This window comes from Gobio gobio, assembly GCF_949357685.1.
Source record: "Gobio gobio genome assembly, chromosome: 22".
In the NCBI taxonomy this organism is placed as follows: domain Eukaryota; kingdom Metazoa; phylum Chordata; class Actinopteri; order Cypriniformes; family Gobionidae; genus Gobio; species Gobio gobio.
In genome coordinates this window covers 38,687,752-38,712,265 of record NC_137118.1, presented here as the reverse complement: position 1 = coordinate 38,712,265, position 24,514 = coordinate 38,687,752, and the positions used below count along the sequence as shown (strand labels likewise).

The window sequence follows — 24,514 nt, the reverse complement described above, 5'->3', positions numbered from 1 at the left end:
CTGTGTTCTGAAGTGTGACTCAAAAGCAAACTTCTTTCATCTGCCCAAGGATGAGCATTTGAAGACTAAGTGGCTTGAATACAAACCATACATCGTCGCGATTGAGTGTTTATTAGTCGTCAAATGTATGTTTCGCGATCTCAGGAAGCTTTTATTATGGACTTCTATTATGGCACATGGTTCTTCTTCGTCTGTCTGTACATGGACTACATGTGCACAGAGCGCCCTCCGGCTGCCAGTATGAATTGAAAACAACACATAAGAGACTCAATCGCTCATGATTAGGCTATATCTGAGGCTCATATTACAATCAAAAGGTACAGACACGGTTTTCATATTCATAACTCCTGACACATATTAACAAACTACTGTCACTATAAGACTTTGATGGGCGTTCCGTTTCCGAAAATATCTGCACAGACTATACCAAATCACAACTGACTGGGTCATCGGACCAATCACCGCAGATTAGCGCCGCGTAAAGGCGGGGTTTTGAAAAGTGAATCACTAAAGGAATCATTTGAGAATCGCTGTCAAAACAGGTAAAAATAAATGCATATTATAAGAAAACTAAAGTCTTTTTTGTCATTGCATGCATGCAAAACTGTTGTTGGGGACTTCTAAAACAATATTTGGAACATTTTAAATGCCATGATAGGTGCTCTTTAACACTCGTATGCATTGGTGGAACTTGTGTTAGACTGGGTTCCATATGTTGTGACCCCCACGGCGGTCCCGTATGTGTATTCTTTCACGGTACAGCTCCCTACAGCGAGCTTGTGTCTTTCCCTCAGCAGAGGCTCCTCTGCCATCCCAGTACAGTGTTGTTCCCCCGCCGTAAACCTGGCCGGGGCCACCCCTGGGACTTCCGTATGTTGCACTGCCCAAGGCCAGTCCATACCTGTATTCTCCACATGGTAACTCCCTCCGGGCATGATTTGGCTTCCGCAGCGTCCCTCCGGGCACGCTTTCCCAGCGTTATCCAATAAAGGTCTGCTGAATGGGTCTTGCGGAACAGCAGTGTGACTCTCCCTGCATGAGTTTTCCCGCCCGGTACAGTGGTAGTAACTGTGGCGTTTTCCAAAGGGATCCCAATTCGTCGGTACGTCCGACGTACGTCAAACGTGACCGACTGAAAGGGAACGTCTCGGTTACGTATGGTAACCCTCGTTCCCTGAAGGAGGGAATGGAGACGTACGTCCCGTCGCCACAGTTGCTGTACCATCACTGCATGGCCGAGTCACTAAGTTCGGCTCCTCAGTGAAAAACAACTGCGTGTTGCTCTCGCTTCCGCTTTATACCGGCAGTGCGGGGCGGAGTGCGAGATGCAAATCTCGCACGCCAATGGCCCATTGGCCTGTTCTCTATATCTCGAAGCTGATAGGGGCTCTCTGAAGTGATCCCAATTCGTCGGTACGTCCAACGTACGTCTCTGTTCCCTCCTTCAGGGAACAAGGGTTACCATACGTAACCGAGACGTTTTCTATAGTTTTATTATATTTTAGTTCATGAAAATGAGAAATAAAATAAGTTTATTATATTTCAAGTACTATATTATATATTATATAACAATTTATGTTTTTAGTTTTAGTTAACACTATTTCAATTGTATTTTTTTGTTTTAAATTCCCAAACCAACCCAAAATTTAAGCTACCAAATTAAGATTTAAAAAAAAAAAAATATGCTTTAGTAATTGGTGTTCATAGCTAGAAAAAGAACAAACCTGTGCTTAAAATTGTACTTAAATATTTCCTAATATAAAACAATACAGATGATGTAATATTTTGTTTGTGGATAATCAACATTTTCTGAGTGACCATTTATTGAAAAACAATAAATAAAATGATTAGTTTCACAAATATTTTGTACTCTATTTGTGGAAAGTTCATGAGATACATGGTGATATCTTTTCAAGCCACAAAAATAGCAATCTACATTTGTGATTTAATATGACATGAATATGTGCACAGTGCCACTTAGTGGTAAAAGTCTAAAGACACTGCTTTATGTCAGTCATTTTTCCCATAATTCCATACCAAGCCTCATGTGATTCATATGTTGCACTTGATTAAATTGAGGCATGTAGTCTGAAAATTGTAATCTAGAAAAACAGAGAAACATGAGATCTCATATGCCTATGCAAGCAACCATGAGCAATTAGTATAATTGGGCCGAGTACACATAGATGTTGTACATTAAACAAATTATACTCAGAGTAATTAAACAAATGGACCTCGATGAGTGTGCTGAGATTAAAAAAATATCCAGTGAGACAACAAAAGATCAATACAGTCAATATGGGCTGTTCTTTTCTCCTTTTATTTATTAGACAAACTCTAAGATGTGCCAATCTATAAAGGGCTCCCATAAAGTCCAAGGTAATGAACAACCAAAAGAATCACGAATCTCATTTAAAACGTCACTGTTTGGATTTAATTGGAATTACAAACAAGGAATGTGTTAGAAATGCTAAGGCCTGGTGAGAGAGAGAGAGCGTTTCACGCTAATGAACGTGCGGAATGTGTTACTTTTCCCCTCCGCACAGCTCCAACAGGATCTTACGGTAATCGCCCGATGTGTCCCCCTAGAACACAAACACAACAGGGTTTCACCAAGGTGCAGTGCTAGGGTCCGTAGAAAGGTTTAGAGAAAAACAGTTTAACAATTGAAATATAATAAGATTAAACTAAAATACTTAATAAATCATTTGAATAATATAAGGGAAAAAAAATTAATAAATAATACCATAGCATAATAAAATAATATAAAATAATTAAATACAAATAAAATTATATTTTTTGTATATTTATAAATATTAATTATATAGTTTGGAAATATTACTATTTTTAATGTTTTTGAAAGAAGTCTCTTTGCTCATCAAGTCTGCATTTATTTGATCAAAAATACAGAAAAAAACTTTAATATTGTGAAATACTATTACAATTTAAAATAATGGATTTCTGTTTAAAATATACTTTAAAATATAATTTATTTATGTGATGTAATACTGAATTTTCATCAGACATTACTCCAGTCTTCAGTCACACGATCCTTCAGAAATCATAATATGCTGATTTATTATCAATGTTTCTAAACAATTGTGCTGCTTAATATTTTTTTTATAACCTGAGATACATTTTTTTCGGGATTCTTTGATGAATTAAGTCAAAAAAGAACAGCATTTATTTAAAATAGAAATATTTTGTAACAATATACACTACCGCTCAAAAGTTTAGGGTCAGTCGTTTTTTTTCTTTCTTTTTTTTGTTGAAAGAAATGAATACTTTATTTAGCAAGGTAAAAAGTAACAATAAAAAGTGATCGTAAAGATTTACATTGTTAGAAAAAAAAATCTATTTTTGAAAAAAAGATTTTTTTATTCATCAATGAATCCTGAAAAAAGTATCACAGGTTCCAAAAAAAATATTAGGCAGCACAACTGTTTCCAATATTGATATTAACATTGAGTTGATTTCTGGAGGATCATGTGACACTGAAGACTGGAGTAATGGCTGATGAAAATTCAGCTTTGCATCACAGAATTACATTTTATTTTAAAGTATATTAAAATAGAAAACCTTTAAATTGTAATAATATTTCACATTACTGTTTTTTCTGTATTTTTGATCAATAAATGCAGCCTTGGTGAGACTTCTTTCAAAAACATTAAAAATAGTAATGTTTCCAAACTTTTGACCGGCGCTGTACAGCTGCCTTTTAATTTTTAAGATGGGAGGCCCTCGCACCAGCATGGTCATATTTTAGGGTCCGTGGCATTGAAAAGATTGAAAACCCCTGGGTTAAATGTTAGTACGTTTAGATTTGTGTGTGTGTATCTGGACAGTTAGCTGAAATTAAAAGTTTGGCTTGACTTCATTCCTTACAGATTGTTCTAAAGCAATTGTAATATGTTGTTAATGACTTTTGAATATTGTGTTTAGTCAAATGTCCTTTGTGAAAGAGCTGTCCCACCTTTATAAAGGAGTGAAGGGTCTTTCCATACATCTTTAGGAACTCTGCTTTAATGTCGAGCATATCGATCTCGGCGCGAGCCACAATGATCCTGATCAGCACGCTATCTGTGGTGCCTAAACCCTAAGAGTTCAGAAACAAGAGAAATTATGACATTTGTATTGGTAACATGCAAACATTAGATCAATTGGTGTTTTAATTTACCTTCATTGACTTGTAGAGTCTTTCAGCGAAAAACGCGGGCTTGTTTTTCAAGCTTTTCACTGCAAAGGTAACAGATGCTTTATGTGTACACAACTACGCAACTGAAAACGTAAAAATGAGTGAAATATTGCAATACTCACGACTGACCTATTGCCAGAAATGCATCCTCCAGGGATCCGGACATCTCTCTCTTTATGCTATCTTCAATGTCCCGTCCAGAAATCTTCTGATACTCCTGGAACACTGGGAAAAGAACAGTGCTTGAGAATGTGTGGGATGTAATACTGCTTACTGCAGTCTATGTAAATAAATAATGTGTGAATTTGAAACAATATTACATGCTTAAGGTTTCAAACAATAGTACTGGCCTGACAATTTTGCATGTTCAATTCAATGAGCAGCGTCTAGTCGTCAGAAATAAACAGTCATTTTGTATTTTAAGATAAAATAATGATTTAATTCAGATTAAAAAAACAACAACAACAACAACAAATAATGTACTTTTTACTTGCCATTATAGCAAAATATGATACTTGGCAAATAAATAAAAATAATTAAATGGAGACAGATTGTAGACTGCACATATTTCAATGTAGTAGGTCAACTTGATATTACTTGCATATGGTTATTATAGTACATACTGAACTTGGTTTTATATACTAAAACTATCACTATAAATATTTTAGTTTTTTTAAATAAAGCTGAAAAAATACAATATTAATACAAAAAAAATACTGTATTGGCAACTAACAACGATCAGGCATAACATTATGACAGCTGAAGTGAATAACATTGCCTCCGCCGGCTTGCCCCAGGTAAATGACGCACATGCAGCCGGCCATCCACGTGATGTAAAAGAAAACGTGATTCATCAGACCAGATTACTTCTATTGCTTCGTGGACCAGTTCTGATGCTCACGTGCCCACTGTTGGCGCTTTCGGCGGTGGACAGGGGTCAGTATTGGCACCCTGACTGGTCTGCGGCTATGCAGCTCCATACGCAACAAACTGCGATGCACTGTGTATTCTGACACCTTTCATTAACTTCTTGAGCAATCTGAGCTACAGTAGCTCTTCTGTTTGATCGGACCACACGGGCCAGCCTTTGCTCCCCAACTGCATCAATGAGCCTTGGCCGCCCATGACCCCGTCGCCGGTTCACCACTGTTCCTTCCTTGGAACCACTTTTGATAGAGACTGACCACTGCAGACTGGGAACACCCCACAAGAGCTGCAGTTTTGGAGATGCTCTGACCCAGTCATCTAGCCATCACATTTTGGCCCTTGTCAAACTCGCTCAAATCTTTACACTTGCCCAGTTTTCCTGCTTCTAACACAGCAACTTTGAGGACAAAATGTTCACTTGCTGCCTAATATATCCCATCCACTAACAGGTGCCGTGATGAAGAGACAATCACTGTTATTCATTTCACCTGTCAGTGGTCATAATATTATGCCTGATCGGTGTGTATATATTATATATATATATATATAAATAAATAAATAAAGCACATCAAATTAAAAAGAAAACTAAAAAGCTCATTCAAAATATAGAAAAAATAATTAGTATTTTTATTATCAAAATATAAATAGTTATATATATGTGTAAATATATATATATATGTGTGTCTCTTCTGAACAACGTTATTTACATCCAGTCACCACAAGGTGGAAGTAATGAGTCTACTTCATTGTTCCAGGGTCATTTCCCCTTGCTGCTTTCTAAGGTTACATAAAAACGATCACATAACTGGGAAGGAAGATTGATGTTATTATCTGGTAGCACAGATACCTCGGAGTAAGTGATTCCTGTTTCTCACACACAGCACGGTGAGAAATTTGACCTCGTCTGTTCCCCATCGAGCTTCGCCCGCCTCGAAGATGTCCTATTGGATAAGAAATAGAGGACTTTACCTGAGTAGCTAATTTCCTATTATATACTGTTAATGATTAATGAACATCAGCACGACTGTTGTGTGTCCAGGCCGGACCCCCCACACAATAAAAAGCAGCTCGCCGACACTGAATATATATACAGAATCACCTCCATGAATAATTGTACGGAGAATATACAGGCCCATTCATTCGAAGTATTTGCACACCTCAGCCACACATAACAAATATAACTATGTCACTGCATTAGATAAAATCTCCAAGCAAGCGATGTTTATTTTAAGGAAAGGCAGCACAAGAACACTTTTTACCGCAGCAGCGTGACAAGTGCAATCCAAACAAATTAATTTAATGAGTCGGATCTTTTGGTCAATCAAAAACACTGGCGGCTTCACTTACTTCAATGCATATAAGAGTTATAGAGTGAATGTGTGTCGTCCAACTTTTTTTTACAGTCTATGAGTGCTACCACCTAGAAATCATATCTCTGTATTTTTTGTTAAATGGCGAAACGATGTATATCGCTGTATTTTCTACGTTTTTCTATTTGCATAAAATAAATAATAATAATAAATTCACATCCAATGTTGTCCTACAAACAATGTTGATATCGAAGGCTATTAAAACAAATGTAGTGAATGCAATAAATGTAGGCTATGCAATATTTTATGTGCAAAAAGGGGGTTAAAATCACATATTCTAACATTGTAACATTCTATTGTATTCTATTCTATCAATCTAAAAAAAAAAAAGATTTTTTTTTAAATTCACGTAACTAAAAATGAAAATAAAAACAAAAGCACAGACTTATTATAGTAGCCTACATTTTATTATCCCATTATAATGGTCACTTTTATAAAATTACACTTGCAAATCCAACAACAAATATTTTAGCAATATGTATTTTAGTAAGAATTATTGCGCTCCTATTTGGCGAGGCGGCGCACGTTCACTGAAGCCTGAATTTTAGCGGAGATTCACTTGCAGAAGGCCTTTCCTCTCCTGGCAGCAAAATCGACATATTTGCATGACTTTATAACATTTACAGATGGAGAATATACTAGGGAAACGTAAGTTATGCACTGAGTAAAGCATCACATCTCGCAGTCAGCACATGTATCCAGTGCCGGCCCGTGGCATAGGCGGAATAGGCAAATTCTAGGGGCGCCACTCATCCATAGGGGCGCCAAAATGTATTACTGATACTATTTTATTCATATTAATTTGAAATATTACCAAATAAAGCGCAAAAAAACGTAACTAAGTCCCCGCATCTTTCCGGTCCGCCTCATCAATCTCCCCCGCCGATCTACTTGAAGTGCGTCAGAAATACAACGCGCGATCAGTTGTCGCGTCGCCTCTCGCCGCATCCAACGCAGACAGGATTGCTTTCATTTTTTAGGGTGCTTGGCCGCTCGCGCCAGGTGTTGACACGGTGTAAGTTGCCTGATTATTTATGACGGATGGCCGAATTGAAGTGTCTAAAAAAAAGACAGAAGCCCTCTGATGCAGGGAAGATAAGGGATACACTGCTCTTCTTACATATAGTATTTGTGTCTTGTTTCTAGTCTAAATATCTAAAATTCCTAAATCAAGGTTGAAGGTGCATTTACTAGATAAGTTAAATGACAGAAGGTAGTTTTCTTGTTTTCTTGAAAATAAAATCAAAATGAAGTGAGTTTTTGCTTCAAATAACCCAAACAGAAATAAGATTATTTTTCTCACCCCATTGGCAGATAATTTTGCTTGTTTTAAGCAAAAACTCAAGACATTTTTCTTGTTTACTTGAAAATAAAATCAAAATGAAGTATGTCATTTTACTCATCTAAATGCACCTTGATTTAAGAATTTTTAGATATTTGGACTGGAAACAAGAAAAAGATTCTAAATAAGAAGAGCATTTTTTGCTGTGTAAAGACAGAAGTAAAGGGATGTAGGCAAATTAGTTGAACAGTTAATGAACAGTTTATTTAATTGCATAGTAGTAAAATACTAATGTTTGCTAATTAATTCCAGTTATTTTTACCTTAAACTTTATGCAAGCAGCTGTTCTGGGTTCTCCAGAGGCCACAGCCAGTGTGATTTTGTAAAAAATAAATAATATAAAAATGTTAAACGCATGTAATATCACTTTTTTAATAGCCTAATGTTTTTACTCTGCAGTTGTGCAGTTTTAAGGGGGTGTATAGCAATTTTAAAATGTATTTTCCCAAATTAGTAATGATATTTATATACAGGTTTATTTAAAATGGCAACATTTTATGTAAAATTCACATTAAATATCAAAATTTCTCAGTTGATTTCCTGGTGAAAGCATGAATGCTCATAGTTTAGTGGAGTATTGCTGCCATCTACTGGAAAACAAACACTTTTGCTAGTTCTCAATGAATAGTTTGTGCATGAATGTTAGATGCAATTACTCTTGCTATTTGTGTTTAGGCTGTAATGTGGCATAGGTGTAATATTTGTACAGTTTTACTATCATCAGCCTTTAACAAATAAAAAACAATAATAATATCATGAACATGATGGGGTAGAATGGACTGGACATCATATAAAACAACAATAAAAATAAAACATCAATGCATTACAAAAATAAAACAGTACGAGTGTTTCCACAACTTAGAATGATAATGTGTAGTGCTAAACCTTGATACAAGGGGCACCAATTAAAATCTTGCCTAGGGCAGCAAATTGGTCAGGGCCGGCCCTGCATGTATCTATCAGAGCATCTGCTGATTTTAGACTATATCTTAACAATTATTTTGAAGTTCTTAATATAAAGTATGTGTCATGTTTATGACAAATTGGATTATGCACTCTGCGTCCTCCACTATTTTTCAAATGCGCTCGTATCAAACTACTGAATCAATATAAACGGTATTGCCTCAATCCATATCGTTTCTAAAAAAAAATATATCGATATATCGTACAAACTCGATATACCGGCCCAGCCCTACTACCACCACCAGAGTAGTCCGAATCCAAAATGAACGACTCTTATGAGCTGGATATTTAAGTGCACCAAACACTTACAGAGCCACCAATGCGGTCCAAACGATTCCCAAACGCATGACTTGAATGAATCTTTTTTTTTCATTTTTTTTATAGGCGAATCGGCTAACAAAGTTATAAGGCTCGTAAATCTTTACTGCAGTTACTAGCTGGTTGTTCATATAAAAAAATTTGTTAATGAAACAATTAAGGAACTGAAATCATTAATTCAGGTTGATTTGGACACTTTTGCCATTGAGATGACAAGGAAAAAGTGTCCTAATCATCCGGAATTTACCCAATTCAAAATATATGTAAAACACATTACACCACAAACACCGATCATGTGTTTTTTAGGCAAAAAGCAGCTAACCACTCCAAAATCTTCACCTTTGCATCCTGGACAGCCTGAGCCTCATCTACCTTGGTACTCTCGTCACGCCCAGCCTGTAAGCAAAGCAGAAAAGACAATATCAATAAATCCAGTATGCCAAACCATCAGGGGTCACACCTGCCCCGGCCGGACACTGTGGACGGTGAAGGTTTGCATGGCAAAAAACAGGGCTGATGAGTGAAGGCATCAAAGAATCTTCTTCACAAATAACGTAATGCAGACAATTCGTTTATTTACCGAGAGTAAAGACACCAAGACCCTCTGGAACATTCCAGACGTGTCTCCGCAGACATCGTCCTCAAGACTCTTGTCATTCACTGTGATAACAACATAAGAAAAGTGCATGAAAATAGTGTAATATGGGAAGAAATGTATATTTTCACAGTATAACTTTCATAATGGAAAAGACTAACATAAATGTTATCATGTACCTCTCTTGTAAGTAGCGATGATTTCCTTAACCTCAGAATTGCTTCTTGAGGCCAGGATGTCAATGAGACAGGCCTCCTCTGTCCCGGCACCCTGGACACAGGGAAGGAAAGAAAATGAAGCATAATCGTTCCGAATTCACCTAAAGCCATCAATACACAGGATAAGTTCATAGGGAATATAGCTGAACAAGATGGAGATGAAAGTTTGGATGATATTATGCCTATTACCATTAATATCTTTGCTACAGGTCAGGTGATCGGTGTCTTAAGTGTTTCCCGTTATGTTGCCAAGAACATTGGCCATAATTTTGCCCCGAGTATCGTTATCTTGAGGACGGACTGCTATCAATTTTGTTTTTTTGTGACTTTTGATACTGATTTGTGGGATTTTCAATAGCTTAAAACAATATAAAATAAAATATTTATAAATAAAATAAAAAATAAAAAGATAAAAAACTATTCAATATATAAATACATAGAATAATTTATGTATTTATAAATTATATATTTTGTTTTTATTTTTATTTATTATATATATAAAATAAATGTGTGTATGTATGTATGTATGTATGTGTATTATATATATATATAAATAATGCAATCAATTGTAATTTTTGTTACTTCATCAATATCCTAAACAATATAAAATAAAATATTTATGAAATGAATATAAAAAATATATAAAATTATATAAATAAAATATTAAAATGTAATATAACAAAAATAAAAATATATAAGTACATATATAACTTTGTGTAATTAAATTTCATCATAATATAATTTTATTATATGTAATAAATATACATGTATAAAATATTCATACATAATATACAAAATATATACATCCATTATAGATTATAGACGACAAATAGTTTAAACAATATTGTTTCTATATATACACACACATATATATATACATATATAAACATATATACATGTGCGAGTGTTTAAACTACATTGAAAAAAATTGGTGTATAATTTACTTTGTAATTGTTAGTGAAATTTACTAGTAATTTCTGATTGAAACGGCACAACAGATTGAATTATATGTAACATTTTATGTAAAAGTAGAAAGACTAAAATAGTATTTTGTTGTAAACTAAATTTTATTTACAGTTTGTTTTATTTACAACTTTGTGCAACTAGACTGTACAAGTAGAGTACCACATCATTTACATGTTCAGTACACTAATGCACTTCAAACAATACCATGGTACATGAGAGAACCCATATAACCATGCAAAACAGTTTGCATAAGGATTTTGCCCAAGAACATTTTTCTATCCAAACAGAGAAAGAAAGAAAAGTCCTTTATTTTGGAAATAAAGCACAGTACATTTCCCTCCCTCTCTCCTCACTAACCTTGATAGCATTTTTCAGCTCATATGCGTCGTACACCGGGCCGGGCATCATCAACCCGACCACAACCTTCTCAAAGTTTCCAGTAAGCTCTGACTTAAAGCAGTCAACCAGTTCCTGTTGAGGGTTTAAAATAACCTGTTATTTACCACATGATTTACCACTGTGCTGAAAAGCTTAAAATAAGATTATTTTTTCGTAGATGCATTAATTTATGCTTTACGATTCATTTCCACACAGTTACAAATATTACATCAGAAGGAAAAATAATAAATGGATTTGGTGTTGGGAAATAGCGTTTTGTTGAGACAGCAGACCAGAGCTGTAATATCTGCTGGAAGTCTCAGAGGGAGCTGGGTGGGGAAGGCGTGTCATGTCCACGAGACCGTCCTGAACACAGTCCAGAACTTCCCCCACAATGACTCACACTTTCTTGCTCTACAGAGAGCGCTTTAGTCCCTCAAAGTTTCCATGAACATACGCATCAAGACCTGACTGTGACTTTCACTGATTCTGGTTTCATTGACCGGCTTACAGATTTACAGGGGGTTTACAGATTAATAGAGGAAGTACAATAAAAGTCAATGCTGCATTCTTTATACTCCGTTACGATAACAGTCATAAAGCAGGGATGTCTCCTGAAAGACACAGTTTGTGAATTGCACAGACTCTCTGTTCCCTCATTGTGTATATTTACATGAAGAGTTAATGATTGAAATCGGTCAACAGCATCTGTTATCAGTGACACATACTCTGCATTGTCTGTCTTCATTCTGGCTACACAATCATCAAGAAATGTCAACACCGTTATCTAATCACCTTGTGAGCCATATGTTTCATGTAAATACAGCCTGATGCCTGCTCATACCATCCCTGCCATTAGGACCTTCCGCAACGATAAGAGAGCAACAACAAGCTTCCCTAATTTTGAAAATGTGATTTTTGGTCCAAAGGGAGATCGAATAATGCTAAGCCACTATTCTCAATTTTATAGGTCTTACATATGTGCAACAAACGAACGTATTCTGTAAAACAGGTTGCATTGCTTCAGGTCTTTTGTATGTGCTTTGTTAAAAGGATAGTTCACCCAAAAATGAAAATTAGCCCATGATTTACTCACCCTCAAGTCATCCTGTGTATATGACTCTTCTTTTAGTTATATTAAAAAAGTCCTGGCTAATCCAAGCTGTATAATAGCAGTAATAGTTGCTCTGTTTTTGAAGTCCATAAATAATGCATCTGTCCGTCAAATAATTGCTCCACGCTGCTCTGGGGTGTTAATAAAGGCCTTCTGAAGAAAAATATCCATATTTAAAACATTTTAAAGTAAAATTTCGGCCGATCGCCTTCCGTATTCAATATGGAAAAAGGGTTGAAAGTGCCTCTCTGCCGATCGAAAGACAAATGCGACCAGGTACGCTCGTCAGACTTCACGTACGCATCTTAAATTAACGAGAAGGCACTTTCAACACTTTTCCACGGAAGGCAATCGGCTGGAACTTTACTTCATAAAGTTTTAAATATGGATATTTTTCTTACACAAACGCATCAATTCACTTCATAAAATCATTTATTAACCCCCCAGAGCCGTGTGGAGCACGTTATTCGACGGACAGATGCATTTTTTTATGGACTTGAACTATTACTGCCATTATAATGCTTGGATTAATCAGGACTTTTTTTAATATAACTCAGATTTTATTCATCTGAAAGAAGAATGTCATATACACAGGAAGACTTGAGGGTGAGTAAATCATGGGCTAATTTTAATTTTTGGGTGAACTATCCCTTTAAATAAGGCCGTAACCATATCTTAGACATTGGGAGGGGGACCACTTTTCTTTTCTTTTTTTTTACGTGGGGAGGGGCAGGGGTTATTGGTCTTATTAGTTTATTTAAAGGAATAAAAGAACAGTAAAATTTCCAGTTATGTTGTAGATATAAAGAAAACTATTTGCAAATAATGTATATATTTTTAAATATGCACACATTCACTCTTATTTTTGTCTGCCTAATATGTAAAAATGCTAAACGTTTCTTGTCGCGTCCAATTCAGTTATGATTTACACATACATAATGTCATAGTTTCAATTCAAAATTATACAATTTTATTTAAAAAATGTCAAGTAGTTTGCATCACTTGATATTACTGTTGGTTGCTGAATGTTTTTATCATAAAACAGTTGTCAAGTATTAAATGTTTAGCTACTTACAAAATACTACGCACTCTTTCAGTGCTATAACTAAAGTGTCGAGTTGGAATTCGCAAAAACAGTAAGCCCCTTCTTCTTTGATTGGCCATCTCACACATCCTGACAGTGATGAGCAATGTTAGACCGCTGAGGCAGACAAACCTACAAAAATAGGCTCAATGTCTATGGTGGTTAAGGCTCTGCCAAAGACAAGCATAACCAATGTACATCTCATATGCAAATTTTATCGCTAACATTTGGATAGTAAAATTTTATAGAAAGCCAAAGATTAATAAAAAAAAATAGCTAGGTTAGCTGCATGGTTTCCGTATAATTCCATAGATTTCGCCATTAGTTCACAATGCTGTTAACACTTTCGCCGACAAGCGGATGTGATGAGACCCGTTTTCCTGTTTGTTCCATATTTTTTTGACATAAATCCCATTGCAAATGAGTGAATGACAGCTGTTAGTGAGGCAAAGGTAAAGTATAGAGTATGTTACCTTTCCCACGCTCTGTTTGAAAGCTTCCTTGATTTTTTGCCTTTGTGCAATAGTGCGATGAGCGAGGATCTCGATGATAGTCGCCTCGTTGGTACCTGAAAGTAGTTCATTTCAACAGTTAATGCAAAAATGAAATTTTAAACCAATTATTTAACCATTTTGAGATTATTAGCATAAACTGATAACTACATCCTTTTCACCTTGTCATCTGCACCAAACACATTGAACATGGATATTGTGGTTTTTAATGTGCTAGTTAATATATATAAAATACATTATATAATAATTATTACAAATATAATAAATAATGTTGCATTTTTTGAATGTGTCTTATGCTTATTTGATCAAAATACAGTACATAATACAGTAATATTGTGAAATATTATTATTATTTAAAATAACTTTGGATATAACTTTTGAAAATATTTTAAAATGTAATTTATTCCTGTGATGTCAAATTACTCTTCAGTGTCATACGATCCTTCAGAAATCATTCTAAAATGCTGATTTACTACTCAAAAAACATTGCTTATTATTATCAGTGCTGGCATTATCTTATTATCAAACCATTGTGCTGAATAAGAATAGAATGAACAGAAAGTTCAAAACAAATTATTTAAAAAATGAAACATACATACACTATATTGCAAAAAGTTTTGGGATGCCTGCCTTTACATGCACATGAACTTTTCCATCCCATTCTTAATCTGTAGGGTTTAATATGGAGTTGGCCCACCCTTTGCAGCTATAACAGCTTCAACTCTTCTGGGAAGGCTTTCCACAAGGTTTAGGAGTGTGTTTATGGAAATTTTTGACCATTTTTCTAGAAGTGCATTTGTGAGGTCAGGCACTGATTTTGGACGAGAAGACCAGGTGTTCTATCGGGTTGAGGTCAGGACTCTGTGCAGGCCACTCAAGTTCTCGCTCATCCATGTCTTTATGAACCTTGCTTTGTGCACTGGTGCGCAGTTGGAACAGTTGGATGCAACGCTTTGCATTGCACTTGGTGGTGTAATGCTTGGATGCAGCTGCTCGGCCATGGAAACCCATTCCATGAAGCTCTCTGCACACTGTCCTTGAGCTAATCTAAAGGCCACATGAAGTTTGGAGGTCTGTAGCTATTGACTCTGCAGAAAGTTGCAGACTTTTGCGCACTGTCCGCCTCAGCTCAGTTGCAGTTTTTCCCAATTGCTTCCACTTTGTTATAATACCACTTACAGGTGATCATAGAATATTTAGTAGTGAGGAAATTTCACAAATGGACTTATTGCACAGGTGGCAACCTATCACGGTACCACACTTGAATTCCTGAGAGCGACCCATTCATTCACAAATGTTTGTAGAAGCGTCTGCATGCCTAGGTGCTTGATTTTATACACCTGTGGCCATGGAAGTGATTGGAACACCTGAATTGGTGTCCCAGTACTTTTGGCAATATAGTGTATACACATACATATAAATATTATTTTTTGTTTTGTAATACATTGCATTGTTTATTCCGCAGAACTTTTACTTTTACTTTCATGTTCCATGGAAGTTTCACAATTTTCATTTCTGCATTTTTACAGTTGGAATTTAGAGTATCGGATTACATGTTTCCCTTAAGGCCCCAGGTTGGAAATCATGTTCTTGATTGTAAAACTGCAAGATATTATTTATCTTTTTTTTTTGCACTGCATAGACATTTTTGACACTTTCAGAATTATAAGTTCACCGTTATTCAAAGTATCAAACTGAATGTTCCTCATTACTCACTTAAGGCCAACAAGCGAGCCTGTGACAAACAGCATGACCAGTGTGAGTGTGAGTTGTGTTTTGTAATGCATCTCACGCTAAAATCAGCTGATGTCCATTTAACTAAATCTGCATTCTCAACATCATGCCAAGCAGTCTACACAGTTGAGAAAACACCTTTTTAGTGACAGGTCAAATGCCAGAATTTTTTTTCTATCAAAACCCAGCTGAGCCACAGGTGTCAGACAATGTTGATTACAGCTTGCAAATGAAGAGAGATTTAGGCTGAATCTGAAATCGCACCCTAAACCCGTAATCACTATTCCCTATGTTAGTCCACTAATACAGTTCACTTGAAGGAGTGAATTAATTCGCTCACTCATTTTCAGACAGCTGTTGAGCGTACATCGGCTGGGATTGAATGAGAGCACTCAAAAACATCCACTATAATTTCAGACACCACTACAAATGGATGTCTCCTTAAATAATGCCCTATTTGAGGGGATAGGGGGCAATTTTGGATTCATCCTGAGTTCTTTTATTCGCCTGTTAAGACCCTTAAAGGGATAGTTCACCAAAAAATTTAAATGATCCCATAATTTAATCACCCTCAAGCCATCCTAGGTGTATACATTCTTCTTTCAGATGAATACAAATGGAGTTATAATAAAAAAAAGCATAATTTTTAATATAACTGATTGTATTCGTCTGAAAGAATGGCTTGAGGGTGAGTCAATCATGGGGTAATTTTCATTTTTGGGTGAACTATCGCTATAAATGAGAAATGAATGCTTAGACATCGTTTAAAAAGCATGATTCTCAATTTATTCAAATGGGCAGAAAACTTGATCATGTAAATACGCTCATCTCGAAGTCCAGTTCTGATTTGTCTGATCACTTACCAGCTCCTTTCATAGCACCATAGATTTTCTGGGCATCTTCATCTGGCTTGAAGCCTGATGCCTCAGTCACGGTTCCACGGTTGCCCAACTACAGCAAAAGAAGAGAGAACAGCACCTTTAGACAGATATTTACATTTACATTTAGTCATTTAGCAGACGCTTTTATCCAAAGCGACTTACAAATGAGAGCAAAAGAAGCAACTAGAACAGTCAAGGGCAACAGTATGCAAGTGCTGTAACAAGTCTCAGTTAATCTAACACAGAACACACAGGACAGTTTTTTAAAAATTTTTTATAAATAAATTAGACAGACAGAAAATGAATAGAATGATAAGTGTTATTCTTGATTGGTCAGGTGCTGCTGGAAGAGATGTGTCTTTAGGTGTTTTTTGAAAATGGCTACAGACTCGGCTGCACGAATTGAGATAGGCAGGTCATTCCACCAGGTGGGAACGGTCCAGGAAAAGGTCTGTGAGAGCGATTTCATGCCTCTCTGGTATGGCACCAAAAGGCGTCGTTCACTGGCAGAACGTAAGTTCCTGGTGAGTGTGTAAGTCTGAACGAGCGAGTTTAGGTATATTGGTGCAGAGCCAGTGGTTGCTTTGAAGGTGGTTGCATATTTTTAAGATATGGTTAACTGACACCTATAAATTTAGAGCAGCTGTCGCATATTTTTAAGATCAGATTATGTCAAAGGTAAAACACATCCTAAATGTGAAAAATTTCATTTTGAGTATCACTCAAAATCTTGGACACATACACTACTGCACTATGAAGCCCCTAAAGGGAAAATATGGGATGGGAGGAAAAAATATTTTTCAGCTTTATTGAAGCTTTTTGCGTTCCCCCGAGAAACGTTTCGTTCTCAAGCAAACTTTTGCATGAGAACGCAAAGATTTTAATATTTTTCAGAATAAAAAAAAAAAATCATGAAAATCAAGCAAAAGTACATTTTATCAAACTAAGTGTTGTAGTATGACCAGTAGGAGACTATTGATTGTAAACTGAATTTAGTGATGCTACAGTGTGTAACATTGAAGTTAATGGCTATTTTTGTAGTAATACTTTGCAGACAGTCCCTTTGGACTTGTCTCTCAGCCGTCTGCTCAAAGAGATAAATGTATGTCCAGTGTGGACTAAGGAAGGCTCGTTTTGAGGACAATTAGGTTGTAGCTCGTTGTCTATGTTACTATGACTGGAAAGAGGTGTAATTTGTGTTTTAACTACGTTTATCTCACGAGTTATTGATCCGGGAAGTTTGAATCTGTGAGTATAAAACTCTATGAACGGCTCCATTGTTAACCCTACGGAGCTGTCTGCCAGCAGGACATTAAACAAGAAGTGTTTGTCCAAACTCAGTGAGAGAACACAAAAGCTTTGAAAAATATTTTTTCCTCCCATCCCATATTTTTTCCACCACGTCCCCTTGGGGGCTCCATACAGTTAAAAAATTTGGGGTCTTTTTTTTAATGCTTTTAAGTGTCTTTAGCTCACCAAGGCTGGGTTTTATTTGATCAGAAATACAATAAAAACAGCAATATTGTGAAATATTATAATTTCAAATAACTTTTTTTTTTGAGAAATTATAAATTACATTTTGAAATATACTAAAATAGAAAACAGTTATTTGTGATGGCAAAGCTGAATTTTCAGCATCATTACTCCAGTCTTCAGTGTCACATGATCCTTCTGAAATCATTCTAATATGATGATTTGCTGCTCAAGAAACAACTCTTTTTCAGACTTGGTAAATAATAATGGAGACTTACATTTTATTGAACTATATGGTATAAATGCATCAAAACAGAACTACTTTAAATGATTTACTCATCCTTATGTCATCCTAGTTGTTTATGACATTCTTCTTTCAGATTAATCAAATCAGAGTTATATTTAAAAAGTCCTGACTCTCCAAGCTTTATAATCGCAGAAAATCGTTGAATCTGGGGGGTTAATAAAGGCCTTCTGAAGCGAAGCGATGCGTTTGTGTAAGAAAAATATCCATATTTAAAACTTTATAAAGTAAATGGTCTAGCTTCCACAAGATCGCCTTCCGTATTCAAAAGTGTAGTGCCTCTCGTAGTTCAAAATGCCTGACGATATTGCACACCAGATACGTTTTTTTTTCTGATCTGGCGGAAGCTAGATATTTTACTTTATAAAGCTTTAAATATGGATATTTTTCTCACACAAACGCATCGCTTCGCTTCAGGCCACGGAGCCATGTGGAGCAGTTATATGATGGATATATGCACTTTTATGGACTTCATAAACGAAGCAACAATCTGCCATTATAATGCTTGGAAGAGCCAGGACATTTTTTAATATAACTCGTCTGAAATTGTATTCGTCTGAAAGAATGTCATATATACCTAGGATGACTTGAGGGTGAGTAAATCATGGGCTAACTTTTTTGGTGAAATAACCCTTTAAGCTTACAAAGACTATCCCTGCTAATCTGTTTTTGGTGAAATCTTATAAAGCATATTGTAGTTTGCGTTTGAATATCCCTCAACTATTTATACAAGAGGTTAATATCCTATGTTAAATGTACAGATCAGTTTTTAAGGAACTTCATCACTGTAAGTAATTATTAATTAAATGCTACATTTCATAAGGTATGGACAGTGCCAAACAAATTTTTATTTAATAATAAAATAAATGAAATTCATTTTAAAATGAATCATTACACGCTATTACCCTTGTAATAAATATCTAAATGTTTCCCCACTCTGCTCTTTTTTCCAAGAGGAGGAATAATCTCTTTTACACTTATTCTATTACTGTTCTTATTCTAAAAAAAAAAAATTCCTTCAAATGTCATCTTCCTTAATTCTTGTATTTTAACCAGCTGTGTAATATTTCTATCACTAAGGTTCTTTTTCACTCTGATGTCTCTGAAAGTAAAGTGCTAGATGTCTTAAACTTTATTTGTATGATGGGTAAATACCATGTTCAGATGTTCACAAAGCAAGATACCTTAATTTCAAACCTAACTGCAAAGTATTTGCTTATGATTTACAGTTGTTATTATTACCATCACTTCAAAAAATCCCCTCCAATAAAAAATCTTTTAAAACATCCCGTATTATAGAACACATTGTAAATTGTAATTTATTTTTATTTTCTTCTTCTCTGTATCCCCAGTGTTCATTGTTCTGTATTATTTCTTTTTGTATTGATTTATAATTATGCAATAAAAAAATAAAATAATAAAAAAACATTTCTTATAATTATCAATGTTGAAAACAGTTGTGCTGCTTAATATTTTTTTTGGAAATCATGATACTCTTTTTCAGGATCCTTTGATGTCTTTCCTGTCAGTGTTGATAAATGTAATGCATAAAAGTATTAATTTCTTTTTTTAATTTTTATCTTCTGACCCCAAACTTTTGAACCGTAGTGTACTCATTATCTATTGTGATGATTTTCCACATAACTATTTTCCATTATTTGAGAAAATTTACACAATTTCTATTAGTCTACAAAACTAATTTGAAGCATTTAAGCTTTTATATCAAAAGATCCAAAATTTTGACAGGCAAAAGGAAAATGAGAATGAATGAGTCATATTTGCCTACAAATATGTGATATAAAATAAACTGCCATAGAATTAGCTAGAAGCGTGAATAAACGGGTCAGTGTTTCAGACGTGCTCACGCAAATGGTAAATAGCAGTGACGGTAACAGTGTATTTTTATAACTGCACATATTAAAAATGTAATGGTAGATGTGCAATTTAATTTAAACAAAATATCTCTCTTTACATTCAAAACTCTTTTCTTACCGCTGCCATTGTGATGGAGGAAAGGTTTCAGTCTGGAGATGAAGAGATGAAAACACTAAAGGCAAGAAATAAAAAAATAAGCATTAAATATGTATGGAGTCATTGGGCAACCATGCATATAAAACACAAATACATTTTTACACTGTTGAAATGCAAAAGTGGTTTGTTATAATAGATTTTGAAATCCACAAACATTCACAAAGCAAAATTTGTTTATTTTGACACATATATACTAGAAGTTTGTGATCTTTTTGCTAACATAATTAAAAGGAACTAAGGCTGCATATCCCAAAAGGCATATCCTAAATCGATCGTTTGTGCCAATTCGATCTACTTAGACCTGCAATGCTTTTTGGAAACGCACCCTAGTTTGTTTGGGTTTTAGAGCTGTGAAATGTAATAAGTGGGTATGAGCTCTTAATAACAGGGTCAATGACACTGTTAAATAAATTACAACTTTGGATGCCACAAGCAAAATGGTTTCCACTTTACTATTCAGCTCATTAAACAGAAGAGGCTCAGTCGGTAATTAACGGCCTTCTGCTGTGTATCAGTTTCCCATTCAAACAATCAACTTACAACCTTTTGTTGTAAGGTTTTGTTGCAAACCCCCAAAGACCCCATTAAAAACACAGAAACAGCTGACAGTCTTTCAATTTTCGCCTCATTGTATTCTAACATTGGCTCTATGACGATATAATGCATCATTTAAAGATCTTTTAATAATTTATTCTACATTCAAAGGGCTAATTGACACGTGCAGTGCAACTTTGACACCATTAAGATTACCTCTTTTGATTTTGAGTCCCACTATCAAGATGAATTCAATGACATTCTCAACATACTTCAATGTTTCATATGAAAAATGTAGGCCTTATTATTTGAGACATCTCAGTTCCTACCAATGTAGCCTAATGGTGCCCAGAGGAAAATGTTATTGCGCAGAAGACAGTTCAGTTGTACATTATGATTTATTTAATTAACAACTAAATAAGATTAATCTGAAGAAATTAAAACACACACATAGAAACACACAGGAATAATTAGACTTGGATAAAAAAAAAAAAATTAAATTCATATTGAAATCTCAGATTTTTTTCTTCTTCCCTGTGAAGACCATTGTGATGTGTTTGCAAACCGTGTGGTCTAATTTATTTGCCATTCAAAACCATATGACTCATTGTATTTTAATGAAAGCCACATATCTGAGGGTCATGTTGAGCTGTACAGTCACGTGACGGAATATGGGCGTTCAGTTCTGTCGCAAAAACGTTAGAATAACACTTCATTTTACAAACTTCAATTCACGACTTCTGTTTATTTCCATAACATGATTTATTTTCGTCTATTAAATGAGAAAATTAACGTCTATAAGCGTTTGTTATAGAGCGGAAAGAGATGCGGGTAACATAAAAGCACTCAAAGTTGTCTTTTAAAGCAATGTAATGTCTTACCTGCTGAAGCGCTGGATTCAACAAGATGCGCGACACCCGTCACTCAAATGGATGTGGAGATCTGTGGAAATGTTTCAGTCTTTTGTTGCCAACTTTAGAGGGTGTTGGCTTGTGTGTGGACTGCCTGAGTCGTGTTACAGTTCCTCATTTACGGCCCCTCCTCTTTATTTTACGTTGAGATGAATGATTGAACAGTTCATAACCAGAGGAACTGTGTGCTGAAACTAGGACTCGCTTGTTGACTCAATGATTTCCACCCACATGTGCTTACTGAAGCTTTTCAACGCTGTCGGTCTCAGGCTAACCAATATAGCCACTTCAAAAGTGTATTGTATTGCTGTTTGTTCTAATGTAGGCCTAGCTAACGTTATATGTTACATTATTGCAGAAAATACGTACTTTTGTAATTATGTAGGCTACTGTTCCTAAAGCTCCCTCTTACCCTGTTGACACTGAAGTGTCAATGTTAAATCTCTTCAATTGTTTGAAAAGAAATTTAAAGGTATATCATCCCCTGTCCCGTACTGGGGCATTAGGACCCACAAAGACCACAGGATGAGCGTCCCCTGCTGGCCTCACCTCTTCTAGCAACAACCCAAGCGGCAACATCTCTCATGCTGCGTCCCAATTCGCCTACTTATACTACGACCTAAAAGTATGTACTCTTTTTGTGAAGAAAAAGGACATACTTTTGAGTGTGTAGCAGAAGAGTATGCAAGCTTTGGACATATACTACTACTTCGTCATCTATAACGGACTATATTGCTTACGTGCATCGCGTCACCTTTTAAACTGCCCTGTCAATCATCGTCACAGTTCAAATCCTCCACATTCAATTTAATTTCCTACCGTATCGGAGATAAATGCAGTTGCACGTTGATCTGCCATTCGTGGGTCTTTAATGCATGTGTTTGCAAAGTTAATGGCCAAACGTATCATTACAAAAGTTCACAATGCTGCTGCAGGTGAAATATAATGTGGATAATATTGAATAAATATTTTTTCGTCAGGTTAAATACTGATAATTGCTCACTCATACCCCTTTATCTAACCCTCTCTACTTAACCATCGGACTCGCATAACCGTCATGTTTGTAGTTCAAACGTCCATCTCGCAATGGGTTGTGGGCAATATCAGCCGTTAGTTAGGCCCTGTCCCAAATGGCACACTTCGGCTGCGTCCGAAAACTTAGGTAGCTGACTCGTTGCCTCGCTGCCTTACTAGACAATGGCTCTGCAGACAGCGTTTGTGCATGAAGCACCTCACAAAACTAATTCCGGACAGACTTCTTAGGCAGTGTTTACACAGTTTAATGATCTACAGCAAAATAGTGAGAGCTTAACTAGACAAATATTTAATTACTACATTAGTAATTTCTCGCTAGAAATGACATCAGAAGTAGAAAATGTTGGTAAAAAAATAACATTTACAAACAAAATGACCAGCAAACGCAACTTTCGGACGCCATCTTTTTTTCCTGCTCAACTGTCACAGAATGGAAAGCTCAGGATTGTGGGATATCAAAGGCAGCGAAGGATACAAATATGCTGCCTTCAAAAATCAATCAGATGAAGGTATCTCAGGAGACAGGAAGGGAAGCTTCGGACATGCCTTGGTGCCTACCTGCCTTGAAATGTGTCCTCTGAAGGCAGCATTTCCTAGGTTTCGGACACAGCCTTCATGTGCACTTTTGGTCTTGTGGACTTACAATGGCCGCTGTGTGCGCGTGTCCGTTAAGTCCACGAGACCGCAGTGTGTCCCATTTGTTATTTTAGGTCTCAGAAGGGTACTCGCGAACGCCTCCTTTGAGGTCGATATGCGCACTTCTGCCGAGCCCGCACTGGTGCGGTTTAGCAAGCGGACTTCTTCCCGGCACTCAAAGCGCCATTGCGTCTTGAAAGTGCGGACTTAGGGTGCCATTTGGGACAGGGCCTTAGAGTGCGCATCGATCGACACTTCTTCGAATTCTGACCATCCTGGAATCTTTGGAATACTCTTTTCAACATACTACGATTTGGGACATGCTAATTCTTTTTTCGAATACTATTTAGTACGGATAGTATGCGAATTGGGCCGCTGTCATGAGAAATCGTGTCCTCCTGTGAAATAGTGTCCGCTTAGGACCTAACGTGGTAATACCAGATCAAAATGGGAGCAATAACATGCCTAACATATTGTAAATTATTTCAATTGATAAAATAATTAATAATACCAATACAAAATCATAACATAGTAATGTACCTATAATGTAAATAATAAAGGATTAAAAAAAAAACAATAATATACAGAACAGGTGCACAAAATAAATACAACGGGATTAAAATTGTATAAGCATTAAAGCGGGTCTTTTAAGATGTAGGGTAAATGCAACCGTGGTGTATATAAGCTTTGGGTAGCTGTATGCTATGCTAAAACGTACGCTAACTAAAAAAAACATTAAGAACGAGAAATGTTTGATTTCACAACTTATAGCTTCGGTTATATACTAGTATATGAAACTTTGCAAGACGTTAAAGACTATTTTAACACAATTTAAACAAAAAAAATCAAAACGTGATTTTGTAAGATTTGTAATCAGGCTCTGAACAGATTACCCATTAAAAGTTATTTCAGCTAATAGAATCGCTCTGGGGTCCTAAGCGGACACTATTTCACAGTAGGACACGATTTCTCATGACACCGCAGCATCAGTTT

The 24,514-nt window shown here is 35.8% G+C and overlaps 1 protein-coding gene across 1 annotated transcript; it reads right to left on the bottom strand.

The window, feature by feature from the left end:
* Positions 1-1,791: 1,791 nt before the first annotated feature.
* On the bottom strand, positions 1,792-23,055 carry anxa4 (annexin A4). Its single transcript, XM_079804469.1, has 13 exons — positions 21,821-23,055; positions 20,367-20,421; positions 16,580-16,667; positions 13,944-14,038; positions 11,252-11,365; positions 9,890-9,980; positions 9,696-9,775; positions 9,455-9,511; positions 5,970-6,063; positions 4,325-4,420; positions 4,178-4,236; positions 3,974-4,096; positions 1,792-2,585 (listed from the first exon to the last, which is right to left on the bottom strand). Exons 2-13 carry the CDS (start codon positions 20,373-20,375, stop codon positions 2,526-2,528), a joined length of 966 nt encoding a protein of 321 aa, XP_079660595.1. The 5' UTR covers positions 20,376-20,421; positions 21,821-23,055; the 3' UTR covers positions 1,792-2,525.
* Positions 23,056-24,514: the final 1,459 nt, after the last annotated feature.

Bases quoted from the DNA above. Each gene is read 5' to 3' on its own strand.
- anxa4 (XM_079804469.1), bottom strand. The intron at 9,512-9,695 runs GTAAATAAACGA...CTTTGCTTACAG, and splicing joins TCTTGGTGTCTTTACTCTCG to GCTGGGCGTGACGAGAGTAC. The intron at 4,097-4,177 runs GTAAATTAAAAC...CTGAACTCTTAG, and splicing joins GACTCTACAAGTCAATGAAG to GGTTTAGGCACCACAGATAG.